Below are 21338 nucleotides of genomic sequence, written 5' to 3' on the forward strand. Positions count from 1 at the left end.
AGTAGATGTGTGGTATTCTAAGGTGGTTTCCTCCAAGAGTGACAGGATAGGTTCCATAGAATAACAGGAGGTTTGGTCAGGAAATATATCATGGAGCAAATCTTAATTCCAAAACTAGAATACTTAGCATTTGATGTAGTGGTACGTGGTGTTTTTACAAGCAGATTTATTAATTGAACAAAATGTTTTTGTAATGAAGTTGTTTCAGTTATTAAAGAAAGAAGGACTTGAAACATTGTGAAATTACTTGTAAATATTTTTTTTTAAACTTTGGGTTAGATTATAGTGTTGTTATTGTACCAGAATGGTTATAGTAATGTAAATGTTAGATTATAGTGTTGTTAATGTACCAGAATGGTTATAGTAATGTAAATGTTAGATTATAGTGTTGTTACTGTACCAGAATGGTTATAGTAATGTAAAGGTTAGATTACATGTTTAGTTATGAAACAATGGATAAGATAAACTTTGTTAAAGTTAGAACCCAGTTATGAAATAATTAGTAGAATAAGCTTATTAAAGGTTTGTGTCTGTTTAGTTTTTAAGAATTGTAAAGGGTAAACATATGAATGATGTACTACTCAACAAACTCATTTGACTAAAGTATTCTTATGTGAAATTTGATACTGGGAACATACATTACTATATACACGAGCTGTTAACTAGTTGTAGTTTAAGTTTTGTTATCTTCAGTGAGCTAGTGTTCTTTTTTTGCAACAGTGCATTGCAGGTTTTTTATGAAGAATGGCATCCTTCTGTGTATAAAAGTTCAAGTGGAAGAAAAGAAGGCTTAAGTCTCTATGGTACAGTTATTACTGTGTTAGATATAGAATGGTTATAGTAATGTAAAGGTTAGTTTACAGTGTTGTTACTGTACCAGAATGGTTATAGTAATGTAAACCATAGTAATGTAAAGGTCAGATTACAGTGTTGTTATTGTATTTACCATAATTTTAAGTTATTGTTTATCAGTAAAACCAAGATTGTAACTTCTAAACTGTGCATTAAGTAATTTAGAATTGAACATCATTCTCTTACAATTGCTAAGTAGGTGATAAAATGCACAATAACGTAGGTCCCAACATTGTCTGTAGATATTCATTTGCTAAAGATCAGCCCCCCCCCCCCCCAGAGATTTGGCGGTAAGTCTGAAGGCTTATAACTCTAAAATCTGTGTTTTGATATCCATTGTGGGCCCAGCACAGATAGGCCTTGAGTAACATTGTGCTTAACAAAAAACAGATAAACCAAAGACCTACAGATGTGTTCATCTTTTTAAAGACTCTAGCCTTTTGAGTATTTCATTTTTTTTTGCATTGCTGTTTCCTCTGTATTAAAAACATGCATCTTACTTTCTTTTTCAAAATTCAAATTTAGCTCAGAGTCCAGACCAGGAAGACACAGACAGTGAGGAGTTTCTTACACTTGACAGTTTTGTTCAAGTGATGCCCAGCATTGATTTCTGTGAGTAATACTTGATGTATCTAGTATCTTCCTTGTTGGCTCTACACACCGGAGAAAGTGTTTCACTTAAAGCCATGGGCACAAGCCTACTGAAGTGATTAAAAATTCAATAACTTATTTAACATTTCCCGTTTTCTAGAACTTGACACTAACCTATATAATGGACCTTTCAAAATGCTTACAACTGCAAGGAAACATTTCAAAATGCATCCCATAATCCCTCAAACGAATATCACCTTTCTCAGCCTTATGTCTGTGGCTTTAAGTTTTGTAAATGGTCAAATAAGTAATTAATATTGATTTTATAAATACAGACAGCATTATTATACTTTTTTTGTATGAAATATAAGTATGAGCAAGAAATGTCATTATTTTTTATAAATATTATTTATGTTTTTTAACTTGTATTTTATTTGTTGTTAAACAATGTAGTGAGAGTATAACTGATTTTATTTTTACGTGTCTACGTGAAGAAAGTCTTGTATTTTGCAGAAATCTAACCTCATATCCCTAATTTCTGTATCTTTTATATTCCTGTTATATACTGTAGCATATGAAGCTGCTAAACGGCGACTGGACTTTATAAATCTTCCTTTTATGCCTCCCAACCTCACAGATGCTGAACGCCACATTTTCCTTTCTTCCCTCCTTGATTTCACGAATGTTTCCATGGTAACTGTTTTGTTGTTTGTGTGTTTAATGAACTGGTCATTTGGTGAACCTGACAGAAACATCTGAATGTTTGAAGAAGTCGGATTTTAACTGCTTAAAGTCCATTTTATCTTCTTCAGAAATAAGTTTACCTTCTGTTTTCTCTGCCTCCCAGTGGCACAGCGGTATGTCTGCGGACTTACAACGCTAGAAACCGGGTTTCGATACCCGTGGTGGGCAGAGCACAGATAGCCCATTGTGTAACTTTGTGCTTAACTTCAGACAAACAAACAAACAATCTTTTTTTCTCCAACAAATGAACATCAATTATGTGTATATAAAAGAAAACTCAAATCCTTTGTATTTTACCAAACTTTTTTATTTTACAGGTTTCATAGCATCACAGGTTACTTACTATTCAAAATAAAAATTATAAAAACCAGAAAACAATAAAGACTTTAAGATTTATGTAAAATATACAGATTTTGTTTTTCAATTTAAATCCTTTTCAATTTTAGTTTTATATTAAATTGAAAAAAACAACTCAGATTACAAAATAAATTATTACCAACATTTCAAATCAGAACCTAATTAAAAAGTCTTTAAATTAACATCAACATTAAAATTCCACAGACTACAGATTTTATTTTTTAAGAATGCTTAACTTAATTTGTCCTGTATAATCTTAGTTTTAAGGTGTCCATAGTTTTCCAGTACCCATGCTGGCCTCTACTGGAAATGTTATATATTTCTATTGTAACCCAACAGACAAAAGAGTGAATAAAAGCTGATTGATGTAAGATATTAATGGTTTTAAGAGTGAAAATAAATTACTATATTTCAACCTACTGTAGATGATAGCATGTCAAAATGTTTCATATATTTGTTATTATGATAGGTCAGAGCTACTGGAGGTTTGTTGAAGTTTCTAGAAAAAAACAGGATTGGCATACAGCTCGAAAGTGAAGACTCGAGAATACCAATTCTAGGTTTATCTTCCTTTACATTGTAAGTAACTAATTGTCTGCATACCAGAAAAGCTTGTAAACATGTGAGATGTAGGGTTGATATTTTTTGTTTTTTAGTGTGATTTTTTTATTATGCAGTTTCTGGAACTACTGAATAGAGATTAAAACTAATGGATGGTGAATCTATACTGTGATCCTATTTCCAGAGATACCGGTTAAAACTAGAATACATTTTATAATTGTAGCTTCTACCTTGGTTTTACTTGTTTAAACTGTGCTACACTGAGTTATTCATTTATTTGCTTTGTATCTTAGTTTGAAGTATTTTTTAATGCATTCCAATGTAGTGATATAAAGTTTACTTAAATGTTTTCCATTACAAATAGACCTGCACCCACCAAAACAGAACCAGCTGTCTAAGGGTAATGGTGACAATAAAGATGAAGTCTTAATATAAAATGATCAAAAACCCTATAACCCGAGTACTTTCAAAAGGTGGACCTCTCTTTTTCAGTTTGCACATGAAAAAGAACGATCCACCATTTGAAAGTGCTCAGTTACAGGGTTTTTATCATTTTATATTAAGACTTCTTGAACCTACGTGTTTTTCTGACATCATGAATAAAGATGAAGTGATTGTAGGCTACGAAACTGGAAGATTGATTGCTGTGATATTATTTAAACTGTACTTACAGGAGGATTTTGTTTGTTGATAATGTCTTAAGTTGAGTGTGGACTAGGCCCAGAGTTTGAGCTGCTATATGCTTCTAAGCATACTTCTCAGTCTCAGCTTTGGCAAAATCATAACTGTTACAGACAATTCCACTATTTGGTTAAGAGTAGCCACATAACTGTGAGATTTACCTTTCTCTGGCCAGCAGTTCTGAATTAGGGATGGTCTTTGAGCTGGTCATTTAGTCCAAGTATTTTGTAAGGTGCTACTCAAGTTGAAAATACAAATATCACCTGTGTGTTATCATAGAACTGTTGTGGACAGCGATTGAATGTAAAAGGCAGTGTCCTTAGGGCAAAATTGTTGGAGTTTCAATCATACTATTGATTACACCAAATTTATTTAGTTGAGGACTTGCAGTGGCGAATGGAGTTCACAAGTCACTAACTCAAGGTACTTTACAGTTAGAATACAGAAATAGAGTCCAAGACTAACATTGAACAAATTGCAATAACATTCAACATGAGTTCAATAATCATTAATTTCTCATAACCTATACTATTACTGTTAATTCATATTAACAATTAATACCTATATAATACATATCTTTAATACAATCAAGATTAACTTTTACTATTAACCACATTAATTGAAACTTGAGAGTCAGAAATTCTATTATTGGCGAGGTGTACTTCTGTAGCTTGGATACCTTCAACATTTTTTTGATACATTTGCTGAGGAGGTGTGAGGAGATTTTGGAGACTTGAAGAGCTCAGAAAAGACATGACTTTCTACCTCTGACATTAGTTTTTAAGCAACTTTTCTTCGTGTTCCTACGACTTACCAAATAGTATGCAGAACTACCTGCAAGTAGTTCTCACACCTTATTGATCTATCTGTACAACTTCCTGGGCTAGTCCAAAACTCTCAAGTGATTGGTTACTGTTATGGTGAGTTAACCGGTCGCCTTGTTACTTGTGTTAGTACACTAGCGTCGTGTAAGGAATATATCATCAAAGTACCACTTTTGTGTGTTAACATCAACTTTTTCGTAGCTTCCACAGTACTAACGAGTTGGCATTAGTAATTAATTACTGTGAATCACTGGTGCTAGTGCATCTACTTCGTTGTTAGGCAATAGCATCATTTTTTTATAACTCTTTTGTAACTTATGATTCTAAATACCACTACTCTCTAGCTACTTAATATTGACCTAGTTTCTCAACGCTATTTTTTATATACACATGTATTACATTTTACTTTATCTCTCAGTAAAACATCTTAAATTTGGAAATTACCATAAAGCAATTGCACGAATTCCTCAAAATCCTCAATTGATTTATGAATTCTTAAAGTAAGAAATTGTTTCTCATGACAGAACACTCGTTAAGGATTACTTTTTTTTTAATTTCTTTAAATTGTGATGTAAAGTTTGTTTGAAGGGACTGTTACAATCATGTTGAGTCTAATAAAGTATAAAAATACTTCTAATTTGAATATTTAGGTAATATTCCTTCTTTTAATACATAATATTGGATCCTCTGTACAGAAAAGATGCTGGTTATTACTGTTGAAAATGTCTGCTAGTTTATAGACTTGAGCACCTTTCATCTATCTTTGGTCACAAAGATTTTTGGAAATGAGAATAATCAAAGGAGCCAGCCAGTCTTGTGATAGAAAGCACGTTCCAAATAATAAAGCTTGAAATAGTACAGAAGATTCTCTTGTTTCTGTATTATTATGAATGAGTGAACTATGAATCATTTGTTTTATGACAGTTAGGTGTAGCGAGAAACAGTGCCTTTTCTTATTGTTATCTATCTGTAAGATATTGCATGTTAACTTTGTTGGTGATCTATGTAACTTTACCTTTGATACTGTGTAACAAAGACAGTTGGCTAAGTTTTTTGTAAATGGTAATTTTTTTTCAGTGTGGTTTGTGTACATTATATTAAGATGGCTCTGAATGTGTAAATCAGCCAGTAATGTGACAACCACAATTAATATAAAGCTGTGGTGGAACTGAATGTATTGGAACTAAATTTTGTTTGCTGTTTCTTAGGTATTGTGATGCCACTGAAAATTACTAGCTTTTGGTAAGGGTACATAACAGCCCTTTGCAACACAAAATGTTCATACATTAAAATCATAAAGCTGTATTCAGATTGGGGATTTAGAATTCCCATGACAAGGAGATTCGTTCTGGATCAACTTGTGGCACCAGGACCATCTGGAAAGAAACCTGCAATAAGTCATACCCTAACCATAGTAAACAGTGTATAGCATCTTGTAACAGGTGAGAATCCACAGATACAAATTCAGTGGCAAAGGCTGTCCACGTGTCTCATGGAACACTACACAATATAATTAAGAAGGATGTTACCTGGAAAAGCAACACAAGATCCTTTTATGACATATCCATTCAGCTGTTGCATACCTCAAACTACTGGAGAATGAAATGGGTATTTGTGCTTTTCCATGTGAAAACATACTGGTCAAGTTGCCTGTTGCAATACTTTTAGATTTCTGTATGGTGAAATTGTTGAAACAGGCATTGAGAAACTGTTGTCATCCTACACTAGATAGATTATTCAAAGCCAGCAGGGAAGAGTGGTGTGCTTTGTACATGACAGTTTCATAATTGAACCTTTTGCTTGGAAACTATTCTGCAGGGCAATTGTCAAGATTGTGCATAGTTTAGAATATGAATTGACATAAGAACATGGAATGTAATAATGTGGTGAGGCTCCAAAATTGTTTTGATATGATGTAATGAACTTATATATATATATATAGGCTCTTTTGTGACAGTTTCTATCATGAAAGATGTATAATCTCCAAACATTGTAAATTTCTGCAAATTGGGAAATCGTAATGTACCATTCTAAATTAGACAAATTATTGTCTCATGTTGTATACCATTCAACATTGATGGGGTCCACATATTCTATCATACTATGGTTTGGCCTGTTACAGAACTCACTCTAAAGAACTAACCAATAAGATTATTTGAAGTTACTCATTTTCCAGGTAAAACACATAGGCCTCAACAGTATTTAGTGGAATTGATTACAGTATTGACAGTATTTCTAAATCTTGGTGGACACGTAGTTTAGACAAATGTGGTTAAGAACCTAGTGGAGTCCACATGGACTCAGTTGATAATTCTAGGGTTTCAACATCTGGTGAGATTTTCAAAAAAAAGTTATTTGAAGTTAGATGTATAATATTTGTTTTCTATAATTTCAGGGAGAAGATTTTATGGATGGATGAAAATACCTACAGGTAAGGATTAGATAACATTGTTGCAGTATTAGAATGGTTATAGTAATGTAAAGGTCAGATTACAGTGTTGTTATTGTATCAGGAAGGTTATTGTAATGTAAAGGTCAGATTATAGTGTTGTTATTGTATCAGGAAGGTTTAAACTGTGTATTAGGTCATTTAGATCTAAACTGTGTATTAGGTAATTTAGATCTTAACTGTGTATTAGGTAATTTAGATCTAAACTGTGTATTAGGTAACTTAGATATAAACTGTGTATTAGGTAATTTAGATCTTAACTGTGTGTTAGGTAATTTAGATCTAAACTGTGTATTAGGTAACTTAGATATAAACTGTGTATTAGGTAATTTAGATCTTAACTGTGTGTTAGGTAATTTAGACCTAAACTGTATATTAGGTGATTTAGAATTGTACATGGTGTAATGAACTGTCTGCTGGTATAGATACTGACATTAGCCTTACATATACATTATCAAGTATCAAGAAAAAATGGTACTTTTTGAAGGTTGAGATGTGGTGGTCTATTTAAAAATGCTGTAGCCTTTTGAATCAATGGGAGTTGTGTCGCGCTCCTACTGATGGAGAGATGCTGCATGATTATTTGCATGTGGATGTGCAGAAGTGGGAGGTGGAAGGCTAGTGGCAAGCACTGAAAATTTGCACCAATAGAGGGCAGTGCTAGTCGAGAAAAGCTGTTTTGTGACAGGGTGTAAGTATCTATCGGAAATACATTTTCAGTGTAGGAAAATGCAAACTTTGTGAATGATGTTTATCAGAAGTGGATAGTACAAAAAACGGTAGTCATTGAGTAATTGAGGAATAATCGAATATTGCTGTGCATATTGTACAATATTTCAGTGTTTTCAGTAGGTTTTTATGAATTATCAAACTCCCATTCAATACGAAGAGAGAGAAAAAGGAAGGTTTTGATATGTCAGTAATTCTAATACATACTTATTGCAGAAATATCACAACAACATTTTGTTTCCTTAAACAACATCAGCTGGTAATGTCAAAGACTGAAACTGTATTTTTGTTTGCATATAATTTTTCTGCTGTAATACTGGCAACAAATTGTAGATTTACTGTTATGTCTTCTTTAAGTTAAACTAAAACATGGGTGGTTAGTGGTGGTTATGTGCATCTCTTCAAATGCCTGCGTTAGCAATATTTTGGGCCTAGAACATTAACTATTAACCAGAAAGCCTGTTATTTGTATGTATCCAATATGTACAGACTGTTCCTTGGCCAAACTAATTATCTTAAAATGAAAAAGAAGGATTTATAAACCAAATAAAACTAAAATCTGGTATACTAATATTACTGTAAGGGTTGAGTATAATAATGTTGGAGTATTATTGTTAACGGACATCAGAGCCTGTAGTAAGTACATTTTAAAACTGTACAACCAGTTAATTTTGATTTTAAGATGCTTGTTAATCAGTTGAACTACTGGATACAAAGCTTGTCTAACAGGTTAACAGTGTGATTTGTATCAGTGATGATTCTGAAAAATTCTGCCAAGCAGTGTCTTGATTCAGACTCTCCACCAATAGAGAAGATTTGTGTATAAACTATAAGAACCTGTGAAAACATAACATTCTTATTAGCCAACCAGAATTTTAATTTATTAATTAGGAAGACAGGATTTATTATTCCTAAACTGTATATTAGGTAATTTAGATCTAAACTGTGTATTAGGTCATTTAGATCTTAACTGTATATTAGGTAATTTAGATCTTAACTGTGTGTTAGGTAATTTAGATCTTAACTGTATATTAGGTAATTTAGATCTTATAAAGGAGCGAAGAATATACCTGGATCAGATGTAGTGCAGTTTCCTGCTGAGGTGTGATGTTTTCTATTTTGGTTCCACACCTCCTCTTCTCTCTCTAAGTGCTTCCAAAAGGGGGATAATTTTTTACTGGCTCTCCACCAGTTCATTGTGGGGTTCTAGCTATTTTGTGAGTGGAGGTAAGATATCGTATCAGAAGTTAAGATTTTTCTACACTGAAAATGTATTTTCCACCCAGCCTCCCTACTTCTGATGATATATGGTGTAGGTATTCTGACCAATCTCAAAGTGATTAATGAGTGCAAATATGAAGAGGGGATTGGTTACGGTTGATCTGGTGTTTTCGTTGTGTTGGAAATGTGCTCATGTGGAGACGGATTTTGGTACAGAAGCTCGTCTTTCCTACCAATTCCCATTTCGAGGTGAAGAGATAGGTGATCCTCTACCTACCACGGATCTGTCTGTCACACCCTAGCCACTCGACACCTAGGGGTCACATTAATTGGTCATACATATTCTGGGTTTCCTTCTTGTTTTCCCATCTTTTATGTTTGTAACAGGGAACCCACCTCCAGTAGATGGTAGGAGGGTGGAAAGCCCTGGCAGGATGACATCTCCGGTCCAAAACCTGGCAGAAATAGGTATGGTACTTCCAGTCCACGGTAGGAAGAAGATACTCAGCTGTACACAAGCCTAGTGTTTCTGGTCAATAATTAATTGTCAGGCATTTCTGTTAAACTTTATTACGTGTCATGTGCAATGTTTCTGGTCAGTAATTAATTGTCAAACTTGCTTCAAGTGTCACATGTAATTTTTTGATCACTCAGAATCCGTGAAAAAATTCTTAATTCCAAAACATACTTACCTCCTCTCACATTTAAAGAGGTTAACATTTTCTTAAATTGAAAATATATTTCCAATAATACTTACCTCCACTCACACTTAAAGTTATTACTTGACTGCCAAGGTTTCTTCCTTTGCCCATCTGGACACTGGTCTGATTCTTTCTCCCTTGCTCTAGTTGTTTATACCCCACTTAATTGCTCTTGGTGATATTTGTCTCCACCTATGTCAATGCACCCTCTATTCTGGGACTGTATATAAGCACTTCATTCAGATAATGGTATCACTTTTTCTCAACAAAGCATCACCAATTGGTTTCCCAGTATTACGATTGTTCGGAGATACTTTGATCATTCTCCGTGTTACCTAGTTGATTTTCTTTAAAAAAAAAATTCCATATGCCAAGCTGATTTATTGATTTATTGTGTGAATTCACAAATTATTATTTTTGGTAAATCAGGTCTTTCCTATCCCACGTCTGACATATAGTGTTGCACAACAATTGGGGGGGGGGGGGGAGGTCTGGGGGAGAATTTAGATTGCTTTTTCCTGCATCTTATTTTTAGTCTGTTGACACAACAGATAACCCAATGTTGCTTTGCTCTAACAAAACAAACTCATCTGACCAAATGTTGTTCCATTCAAAGGTAATCAACACAGTCCTTAAATGACATAAAAACAAAAAGTAGGCCACTTTGGAATAAGTTGCCTTTGATTTGTTTTCTTCTGTTGGCTCATCAAGAATGTGATGTTTTGGTTGCTTTTGAAACTGCACCTTACTTGAAGGTCTGGGAGTGAATATTTAGTTTTCTCTCCATCCATGGACATTGTAGATCATGCTGGGAGGTTTATTTTACAATTACGTGAAGGGACAGTTATGCCTTATCCAACATGTTTGTCAGAACTTTGTGATTTCGCCTACCACCTTCAGGTTGAAGCTTTTTCTGACTCTCACATAACACATCTGCTGCTTGAAGTTCCCGGTTCCAAGGCACAGTTTGTAGTTAACCTGAATAGATCAATGTCCCCTGATGGGACAGGGTAAGTCTACAGATTTACAACTGTAAAATCCAACATTTTGTTTTCCTTTCACTTTGTTGGAAAACTCTTAGAATCACCAGCTTCATTGATGACAAGCTGGAACCATTGTTATGCACATTGGTTCAATTGTCAGCTTTTACATCCATCTCTGTTGGCATTGGTGTCTCAAATTTCATTGGCTCCTACAAGGGTCATAGTTCCACCCCTATTTGTGGGTTCCTCTGTACATTGGTACTCAGAATAGATTCTTTCTATATCCAAGGGTTCCACTGCTTGGTCAGATTGCCACCAGTGGTGTCGGTGATTATTTTTTGCCTTCAGAGTCTGTGGGGGCTTGGCTCTTACATTTTCTGGATGTATGATAACCTTAACACAGATCCAGGAGGACTGCAGGTCCTTGAGTCAAGATTAGTCATTCAGTTCACATCTTCACTACTATTTTCCACCCAACTGGTAGGGTTTACATTTCCTGCAGATCCTTGGGACTTGGAACTTAGTTCTAGGGCTATTAGAGTTTGGTTGGTCTGGAGGTAGTGAGAGAGTCATGGTAATTCTTGCGAGGTTTTATTCCCATTGGTTGTTGGGCCTAAAAAGACAGGATATTGGTGTCCAGTCCTCAATCTTTTTCGTCTATATCAATGTCTAGATTCTCCAAGGTTCACAAGTTACTCATTCCTCAATCTGAGTCGACATTTTTTTACTGAGATTATGAATGTTCAAGTTTGTTGTATTCGAGCCTTTTCTGAACATTGCCATGTTGCTCACCACTATCGGCATTTTTTGTGCACAAGGGTCAGATACTGTAGTTCCAGGTTTTCACCTTACTACTCGCATTGGCTTCACATGGGTTCTGCCATATAGTACGAGTTTTTTCTCATCACCTCCATTTCATCGCACTGTGCACACACCATTCCATAGACTACTGGTTACTGTTGGCACCATCTTGTCAATTGTCAGAACATCACATCACGTCCTGATTCTACTTTCAGAAACAACCAAGGCAGGCTTCATTCTCAGGGTTGAGACATTAATTCTTCCTCCAATTCGATATGTCATCCTTCAGGGTATCTTTTATTTTTCATCTCGTCTCTCAGTCACGCTGATCTGGCTCCACGCTATGTAACAGGAAGCCCGACTCTTACCTCTCCTTTTCTCATTGCACAGATGGTTCTTTCTCTTCTGGAAATGTGGGCATTATTCAAATCCCTCATGCCTTTGGAACAAGAGTGCAAGAGATCTTTTTAGTGGTCTTTATGCTACCAAGGAATCATAAACATTGATTTACTGGATTCCTCAGTTCCTTGATTGGGATCATTCTTCTATCTCAAATGGTTGTTGAGTTGGGACACTACTAAGATATGGGTTCATCTACCAATCCATGTTTTCACAAATGCTTCAGGGATGGGGTGCATATGCATTCCATCAGGACAGGACAGGATTACAACTCTAGGCCTTCCCTCCAATTCATATGTTACCCAGGGTACTAAATATGATTTGTTCCAACCCATTGTTGGATCCTGTTAATAGTACCAGAATGGCAGCTAAACCCTGGTTTCTGCTTCTGTGGTACCTTCTGGAGTGTCCACCTCTTCCACTTCTTCTTAGGCCATCTCTGTGGAGGCAGCCATGATCTGACATGGTACACCTGGCTATCCAGAAGCTCAAGCTTCAGGCATAGAGTTTATGCAGTCTTTTGCATGGCATTGGGGGTTAATTTCTAAGTTTGTCATGTATCTGTCTCAGTCTTTGCTTAGTTCTGTGATGAACATTTATCAATGGAAATGACATGGATATCGGCAATGGTGTTATGGAGAGGAGGTTGAACTAACTTTGATTAGAAGTGCCAACCATAACTCGAATTTTGGACCTGGCTCTTTGGCAAGGGTTTTTGCATCTTCCACAATCACCCTGTATAAGGTGGCCTTATTGATTACCATTTGATACAACAAACTATTCTTTGAGTCTCCAGTGCTCTCTGGATTCCTCAAGTTGCTTTATGTCCTTGATTCCAAATGACCATTCCAGTTACCTAACTGGTATATTAAGGTTACATTACATGCCCTTTCTCAACACCTGTTTGTGACCTGATTCTCGTATACCTTGTATCACGTTTATCTGAATGGTGCTTTTTCAATGCTGCTGACCTACAGACATTGCCAGTAGGAGTGGTTTGTGCTGTTTGACCACAGACCGCTTTCTAATTTTATGTACTTCCTCAGACTGATTCTTCTTACCAAAGACACTGTCAAACAGGGAAGGGGATAAATTCTTTTCACTGATTCATCTGATCACAATATCTCACTTCTTTTTTTGGATCAGATTTAGATTATTGTCATGTTCAGTGAGGGTCTTGAAGGTTTTGTTGCCCACACTAATGCCTTTAGAGATGCTGGACAATGACTTTTATTCTGGGCTCTCTTTGAAGATGAGGAATCTTGTATGTCATGTCTAATTAGATTTGGCACATTGTCCTTAACGGCCCTGTTGAATTGCTTGCTGGAGAACATTGTGCGGGCTGGTATGTGAACCTCCCATAATACTTTTATCTCTCATTACTTGCATGATCTGGCAGTATCTTCATCTGAGGGTTTTTGCCTACCCCTTGTAGCTATCTTAACCACATCTGCTAGATTATACAGAATGGTGAGTATTTTCTTTGCTACCTTTCAGGGTCCTTTACCTTGTTTTCACAGGATCTTACTCTGTGGTGACTGTTGCCCGGCAGGTGGGATTTTAGCAAACCAATTCCACACTAGCAACCACTAATTCAATATACTTTATACAGGTTGCAACAAGCTCTGTAGATATGAGGTGTTCCATAAAACTACCTAATGGCTGACTGGGTGGTATTACTGTACCATGCTGGACCACCACCCAGAGACTATCATGAGTAAAGCATAAGGGGACGCTGCCTGTCCTTGCCGATCATTGAATTGAATAGATTGGGGTTGACTTGCTTTTAAAAATTTAGGGAACTTGGTTCACCTATTACACCATTTCCAGAGCACTATTCCTCAGTACTCCTCAGTGCACATTACCCCCCTCCCCCCCATCCAGATTCTACTAGTGGAGCTAGGGAGTCCTTAACACACCTGGTTTTCAGTGGTGGACAGAGGCTTTTCATCCAGAGTGTTAGAGTGAATTCCTCCACTCTTTGAGAAGAGGGCAAAGTTGGTGGCCCTCCTACCCAGGTCCCTGGATGTTTTTTCTCATATGTCTGTAGGAGAGGCATCAGTCTGTGTAGGAACCTACTCATAATACCGGTTCAGATTTAACTCTCAACTATATGGTTGGGTTAAGCGTGGCTTTTCTTTTTGATCGATATTAGTTCAGCACATTGTTCATGGAAGAGGGTGCATTGTTCTGAGTTCTGTTTCCTCAGTTTGAGTAAGGCATACATGATCTTGTCATTCCAAACCTGGGTGTTGCATTTCGGACTTCTTCAGATTGAGGAGAAATTTTGTCCACTTCAATGTTAACTATCATCTGATTCCTGTGATTCTGGTGGCGCAGAATGCATTACTCTATGGCTGCAGGTTGGGACCCACTCATAAGTATATATATATATAGAAAGATAGATTGCGGTCCAATTACCCTAGCCACCAATGTGGATATAGGGACCATGGTCCTATAATTCCAACCCTGAGTATTGAAACCTCAGCTACTTGGTTGGGACCTGAGCAGTAGTGATGACAACTCATGTAAAATTCCATCCAAAGTACAGGACTTAAGTTCCGGGTGAAGAGCATACTTGGTCTGGATGTATTGTGGCTCCGCCACTAGGGTGCCAATCTTCTATTGACACACCCATGATCTATGCAGATGCTTTCTGTATGGATAATGCCCTCACCAGCCTCTCCACTTTATTAATGTGGGATTCTAGCTGTAGTGTGAGAGAAGTATGTTTTGAAAGTTAACATTTTCTTATATCAAAAATGTATTTCCAATAATACTTATCTCCTTTCGCACTCTCCCGTCCCCTTCCTCCCCACTAAGAGCTGGTGTTAGAGACTGGGGTTGAGTCAGTCTAAAAAAAGTGATAACATTATGTGAATGAGGTGCTTATATACAGTACCGGGATAGAGGGCACATTGACGTAGGTGGAGAGTACCACAAGACAAATATTGCTAAGGGCAATTAAGTGGAGTATAAAAGACTGGAGCAAGTAAGAAAAAATCAGTGCAATGCTTAGATGGGCAAAGGAAGAAACCTTGGCAGTTCAGTAATAGCTTTAAGTGTGAGGGGAAGTAAGTATTATTGGAAATATATTTTCAATTTAAGAAAATGTTAACCTCTCTAAATATGCTTGCTTTTTCCAACTAAATTTCAAAATATACAGTCACTGAGCTGAACCAAGTATGTACAGTCTTTTTACTAAAATGATAGATGATATAACTGTTATTGAAAAATTATCTAAAATGGAAAAAAAAAAAATTATGTTGTACATGCAACCCAAACCTCTGAAAGCTTTTAGAAACAGTAACTTTGATTCTCTTGGTCTCTCAGAGTAATCTAAGAAAATAACTCTGAGAGACCAAGGGAATCAAAGTTACTGTAACTGTTACTGTTACAAAGTTACTGACTATGAAATTACTTTAGTTTATTAGAATTTCTGTATATCTACCTGGTTCCTTTCTTATGCATGTGATTCTTTCTTGTATTCTTTGATGTTGTGAGTTGATTTGTTGAACTACCTATAAAGCTCTATCACTGCTACAAATTCCTTTTAAAAATTTTTCACATTTACTTAGTTTCTGTTTTACATGAGACATTCTATGTGAACAGAGTTGGGCGATTAGTGGAATTTGATAATTGAGTGATTGCCGAGCTTATTAATCAATTAAATTCAATTAGTGAGACTTGAATAGTTTGGTAGTTGATTTATAATAATAATCAGAAACACTGATTTTGGTTAGTTGGTTATTTTGTCAATTGTGACACTAGTTGATTAAGTTGAACAACCTTGAAGTAATCAAAAATGATAGTGAGAAATCATAATGACAATACTTCAGTTACTTGGATAGTCAGAATAATCAAAAACTGTAATAATTCAGAAATACTGATTTTGTTTAGTTGATTATTTTTATGACATTAATCAAATTAATCCTAATTTCAGTGAATTAATTATTATAAATGATACTCGTGTAATCAGTGTCATAGGTAAATGATTAATCAAGTTAATCCTCAACTCTATTTATGAACAGAAACATTTATGAATTGTAGTTATACAATCATTATTTAAACATTTCAGTAAAGCATTTTTTGAATTTAAACGCTGACTTGTCTAACAATAATTATTTTTAATCTACAGTAATAGCCCAAGTTGATCCTAGTTGCATTGTACTCAACTCAAAAACGGATGAAAGACTCCTGAAACTAATTAAAGAATATGGTAAGTTTCCATACATCGTATTATTTTGGTGAAGGGTCAGTTACTTTATTTTCTACTCCAAGCAGATAATTTATAAGCACAGTGTCGTCATTATCAGAAACTTCTCTCTTAGAGGAACAGATTTCAACACTGATGACCGTTAGAAACCTTTTTGTTTCTCATTTTCTTAAATGTTATTTTGAAACTGTTCCTGAAATGACACACTTATAATATTTGACTAAAGTAGGTTATTAAAACCATTTTGTTTATGTTAGCTTTAATTAGATTTCTGTGATGCAACTGTATGGAAAGCTTTTCACTTGAAGAAGAACTGTCACATGGTCTCCATGTTTAAATACTTAATTTAGCCATCTTTTGTCAAAGCTGCATCATCATTATCAGGTCTAGCAACTGTCGTTCCAGTTCTTAATTAACTTATACAGAATAGAAATAGAAGTTTGTTTTAGTTCAGACATAATGTTAAAAGTGTAGTTTGTACCTTACCTGTGTCTCCTGTTCTTGTTCTGTGTAGGTTAATTCAAAAATGTAATCAACATCTTGAAGCTATTGCAATATAAATAAAAGCTTGCTTCTTTCATTAAAAGTTTTAAACATGGAAAATACCGGTCATTTTTTTGAATGTTTATTGACCCATGTTATGAGTCTTAAGCAGCATAATTTTTCATTATTTTCTCCTGAGTGTTTCAAAATAGTTCATAATTAAATAGCATAATTTTTTTGTTCTTTCCTCCTAAGTGTTTCAATATAGAACATAAGCAGTATGCCAACTTACATGTAATTTTTTTCACATGAGTAAATTTCATTTCAATGTGATATCTTAGCTTTTCTTGATTATCACTACTACCCTCTATCAGCACAAATTTTCAATGCTTGCTACTAGCCTTCCACCTCTTGCTTCTATATATCCACCTGCAAGTGATTATGCAGCAACTTTCCACCAATAGGAGCGTGACACAACTCCTATTGTAACCAGTGCTCTCTTCACATTTGCAATTGTGAATCACTTCTTGATTGGCAGTAGTACTGTACAGATGTGTTGGTTTTTGCTTGCAGATTTGTTGAAGTTTTCCTTTATACTATTGATTTAATTTTTCTTTATTATTTATGTAAATTTTTGTGTTTTGGAATTGTGAAAGGTTGCTTTTTTCAACTTTTCTTACTTTTTGAGGGCCTTTTTGGCAATTGTATTCTGGATTTGAGATTCACCCTAGGTTTGCATTCCCACTTCCTACCATCTGCTGTGTCAGTTCCCAGTGGATCTGGTGTTGGTTGTAGCTAGATGCAGCACATTTTCCTGTTTCTGGTCAATAATTAATTGTCAGGCATTTCTGTTAAACTTATATTACGTGTCATGTGTTGAGATAAAAAATTCAAGTTTATAAACTTCTTCACATTGTTGATAACAATATTTTGTATCAAGGTTTCTGTTTTAATCTGAAGTGAAAATCTTAATATTGATAAAATTGTTGTAACTTTGAGTTCATTTTTTAATATGAAGTGAAAGTCTTTACATTGTTGATAGAATGCCATAATATGAAGTTAGTCTTAACTGGAAGTGAAAGTCTTTACATTGTTGATAGAATGCCATAATATGAAGTTAGTCTTAACTGAAAGTGAAAGTCTTTACATTGTTGATAGAATGCCATAATATGAAGTTAGTCTTAACTGAAAGTGAAAGTCTTTACATTATTTATAACAGTGCTATGATATTAAGTTAGTTCATTCATGTGGGAAGATCAACAATTTGTTTGTTTCTAATAATTAATTAATTTGCTAGTTTTGTTTTTAACAGACCAATTCCATGTTGAAGGACACACCCATGGTTATAGTATACTCACATTTAATCATGTTGAACAATAAATATTTGAAATATATGGTTTGTGAATTTTTAACTATAGTAGAATCATTTTTGTGTAGTTGGTTATTATTTAAAGCAGACTGAGATTCTCATAATTTGTATTGAGCTTAAGGTTTTAGTCAAATCTTTATCAAGCACATTGTTTTGTATTGGGCTATCATGCTTTTTCTTATCAATATCAACTGACAATTTTTATTCTAGTCTTATCTCAGTATAGTTTGGGCAGGAGGGAAAATTGGTGCAGCCTATTATGATATTGAAGCATGTCAGATCCAAATGTTCCCAGATCAGTCAGAATCTCCACCAGATTTTGGCTTAGTTAAAATCTGTAAGTATATTTTAAACAAGTGCACGTAATAAGTAGGATAGTAATTTCTGTAGTTAGATTTCCAGTAGCTATCCTGACTAAACCTTGCTTGTGAAACATATTAATAGTAAGTGCCATATGTGATCTTTTTTAATCAGTAATTAACAAACTTTGCTTTTGAAATAAACTTACATTGGGTGTCACATTTTGTTTTCCAGATCAGTGATTGTCACAAGTTTATGAAAACTTGTGTTGAATGTTGCATGGTATCTGTATAATTAGTAATTGTCAAGCATTTCCTTTGAATTTTTAGCAGATATATTGTGGTTGGCACATTAAATTCTTTTGTATTTTCACTTATAAGTTGTTATAATTATGTTAGTCATTAAGTGTTATGTGCAATGTTTCTGATCAATAATTAATTGTCAGGTATTTCTGTTAAACTTATATTACGTGTCATGTGCAATGTTTCTGGTCAATAATTAATTGTCAGGCATTTCTGTTAAACTTATATTACGTGTCATGTGCAGTGTTTCTGGTCAATAATTAATTGTCAGGCATTTCTGTTGAACTTATATTACGTGTCATGTGCAGTGTTTCTGGTCAATAATTAATTGTCAGGTATTTCTGTTAAACTTATATTAAATATAAAATATATTCTGTTAAACTTATATTACGTGTCATGTGCAAGTGTTTCTGGTCAATAATTAATTATCAGGCATTTCTGTTAAACTTATATTACGTGTCATGTGCAGTGTTTCTGGTCAATAATTAATTGTCAGGTATTTCTGTTAAACTTATATTACGTGTCATGTGCAATTTATACATTTCGATATCTACTACTACTGACAAGTCTAGACTTGGTGGTCATACTTCATTGTAGTTTATATATCTCGATATCTACTACTACTGACCAGTCTAGACTTAGGCATACGCCACTTTAATTTTAATTCACTTCTAAACTAGCCCTAATTCAGGCTATTTTCGTATATAACTCAAAAGTAGTCAGTCGATTTCGAATATATCCACCACTTGGAAACAACTAACAGACGCTTATCCGTTTGACATCACGTGAGATTGACCAGATTCGTTTAAAGAATCTCGAAGGACCATCAAGAGTGTACAAAAGTATATGTATTTATAAATATTTTTAGATTTAGATTGCAGCTTGCACAACAGATTTTGAAACCGCACACGGCTTCCGATCTTTTAATGTCAATATACAGTTGACCCCTAATCGTTGATTTGCTCAAACGAGTGTTCAAAAGTACCTGCTAGTATACGTGGAAACAGATAACTGTCTACAGCACGTGGGCGTATACAGGTACCTCACATTTCCTCTACGTTTCTCTCAAGGTCTGCTGGCAAGTTGAACTTGTGACCAACTTCAAGTGAAACAAAAAAAGTGATTGTTTGATCAATATCTGGTGACAGTTACTGATCATCTCTATCATAGATATTTGTTTTAGTTTCACTATCCGAACGAGTAAATGTTTTCTGCTGTGTGATTTTGTGAAAAAAAATAATACTCGCACGCGAAAATATGTACCTATTACGTCACCTGCTAGAATTAGCACGAGGCCTATCCTCATCAAGTACAGATATTTATCAACATATTTGTCTGCTTTTTATTAAGTGAATTTAACATAGAAGTAATAACTTAGGATTTTGTTTGTTTTATTGGAACTAATTGCGAAATAAACTTGTGGTTCTGGATCTTCTTGCAGCTTGCGACATCTACTGGTTGTTAAATATTTAAGTAAAATAATATGTAATAGTTTTTATAAATAAATAATTAAAGCCTTATAATACTTGATTTAATATTTGTTTGATAATATTTCATTTCAACTATCTTTTATTATTCTACAAATTTTACAATTTAAATTTTTATTTTATGTTTGCTTCGAATATGCGCGCAGAGGATGTATATATATATGTAATTGATATGAAAGACTAAAGGTTAATGTAGTAACTTCGGGCTGTTCTAATTGAATAGTGGTAGTTCACTGTCACTATTTTAACGCAATCACGGCCCCATATTGTGGGGCGCGATTTTACGGTAACAAGACCCCTCATCCTCAGCTTCTCACGTTAATCACTAGGATGTGAATCGCGACATAAACTTGAATAAAAAAGTTTAAGAATATTTTTCAGTTATAATTTTAGTACCTTTATTTTATAATTTCGAGTTATATTTGTGTTTGTTTTGACAGTTTCTTACAAGCTTCAAATTTAAAACATCAAATACGTTAGTAGGATAAATATATATAAATATTTGACATAGTGATAAATAAAGGAGTAAAAACTTGTAATTATATAATGATTTGGTAAAGTTTAACGTTTGCGCACAGATGGTATTAATTGAAATGAAATGTTATCATTAACGATCTAATCCGGTACCGAAAACATTGATAGGGCTTATACGTGGAAGAAGCTTGTAGTGGTAAAACTTAAGTGAATTAAATGTGTGTTAGATAATAAGTACTGAAAAATCGTGACCGATCCAAATGGAGCCCCAACACATTTCAAACTTAACAACCAATAGGACTGAGTGTGGTCCAGTGATTAGCTTACGAAATTGCAGATCGAAAAGAACAAGGTTTGTACTAAAGTGTCGCTGAACATGCTCTCCACTTTCAGCCGTGAGTGTGGTATAAACATGACAAATATATTTAATCCTGTGGTGGTGAGTAGCTATCTTTCCTCTGGTCAGTAGTTCAAAATTAGAAACAACTTTAGGGGTCTCTGAACTGGCCGTTTAACCCATGTGCACATAAAGTGCTATTCTGCTTGAAATGACCAGAACCTTGATATTCAGCTTTCAAAGAACCTAGTTAGTGCATAGAGTGTAAAATAAGATGGTGGTTCAGAGTAATTCCAGTTAATCCAATTAGTTCTTGTGCTTCTCTCTCTGTTATTTTGTGACCTGGTGGTTAGGGAGCTCGACTTGCAATCTGCTGGTCGTGAATTCGAATACTGTCATTGAACATGTTTGCCTTTTTAGTCTTGGGGGTGTTATAATGTGATGGTTAACCCAAGAGTTGGTAGTGTGTAATGTTGA

General features: G+C 34.7%; 1 protein-coding gene across 1 annotated transcript; it reads left to right on the top strand.

Annotated features, from left to right (window-relative positions):
• The first annotated feature begins 1382 nt into the window (after positions 1-1382).
• On the top strand, positions 1383-19521 carry LOC111084434 (mutS protein homolog 5-like). The gene is made up of 8 exons (XM_022381138.1): positions 1383-1464; positions 2015-2136; positions 3014-3123; positions 7006-7041; positions 8874-8877; positions 11527-11580; positions 18172-18298; positions 19445-19521. The coding sequence occupies exons 1-8, from the start codon at positions 1446-1448 to the stop codon at positions 19519-19521; spliced, it is 549 nt and encodes a 182-aa protein (XP_022236846.1). The 5' UTR covers positions 1383-1445.
• Positions 19522-21338: the final 1817 nt, after the last annotated feature.

This window comes from Limulus polyphemus, unplaced genomic scaffold (assembly GCF_000517525.1).
Source record: "Limulus polyphemus unplaced genomic scaffold, Limulus_polyphemus-2.1.2 Scaffold76746, whole genome shotgun sequence".
Classification (NCBI taxonomy): domain Eukaryota; kingdom Metazoa; phylum Arthropoda; class Merostomata; order Xiphosura; family Limulidae; genus Limulus; species Limulus polyphemus.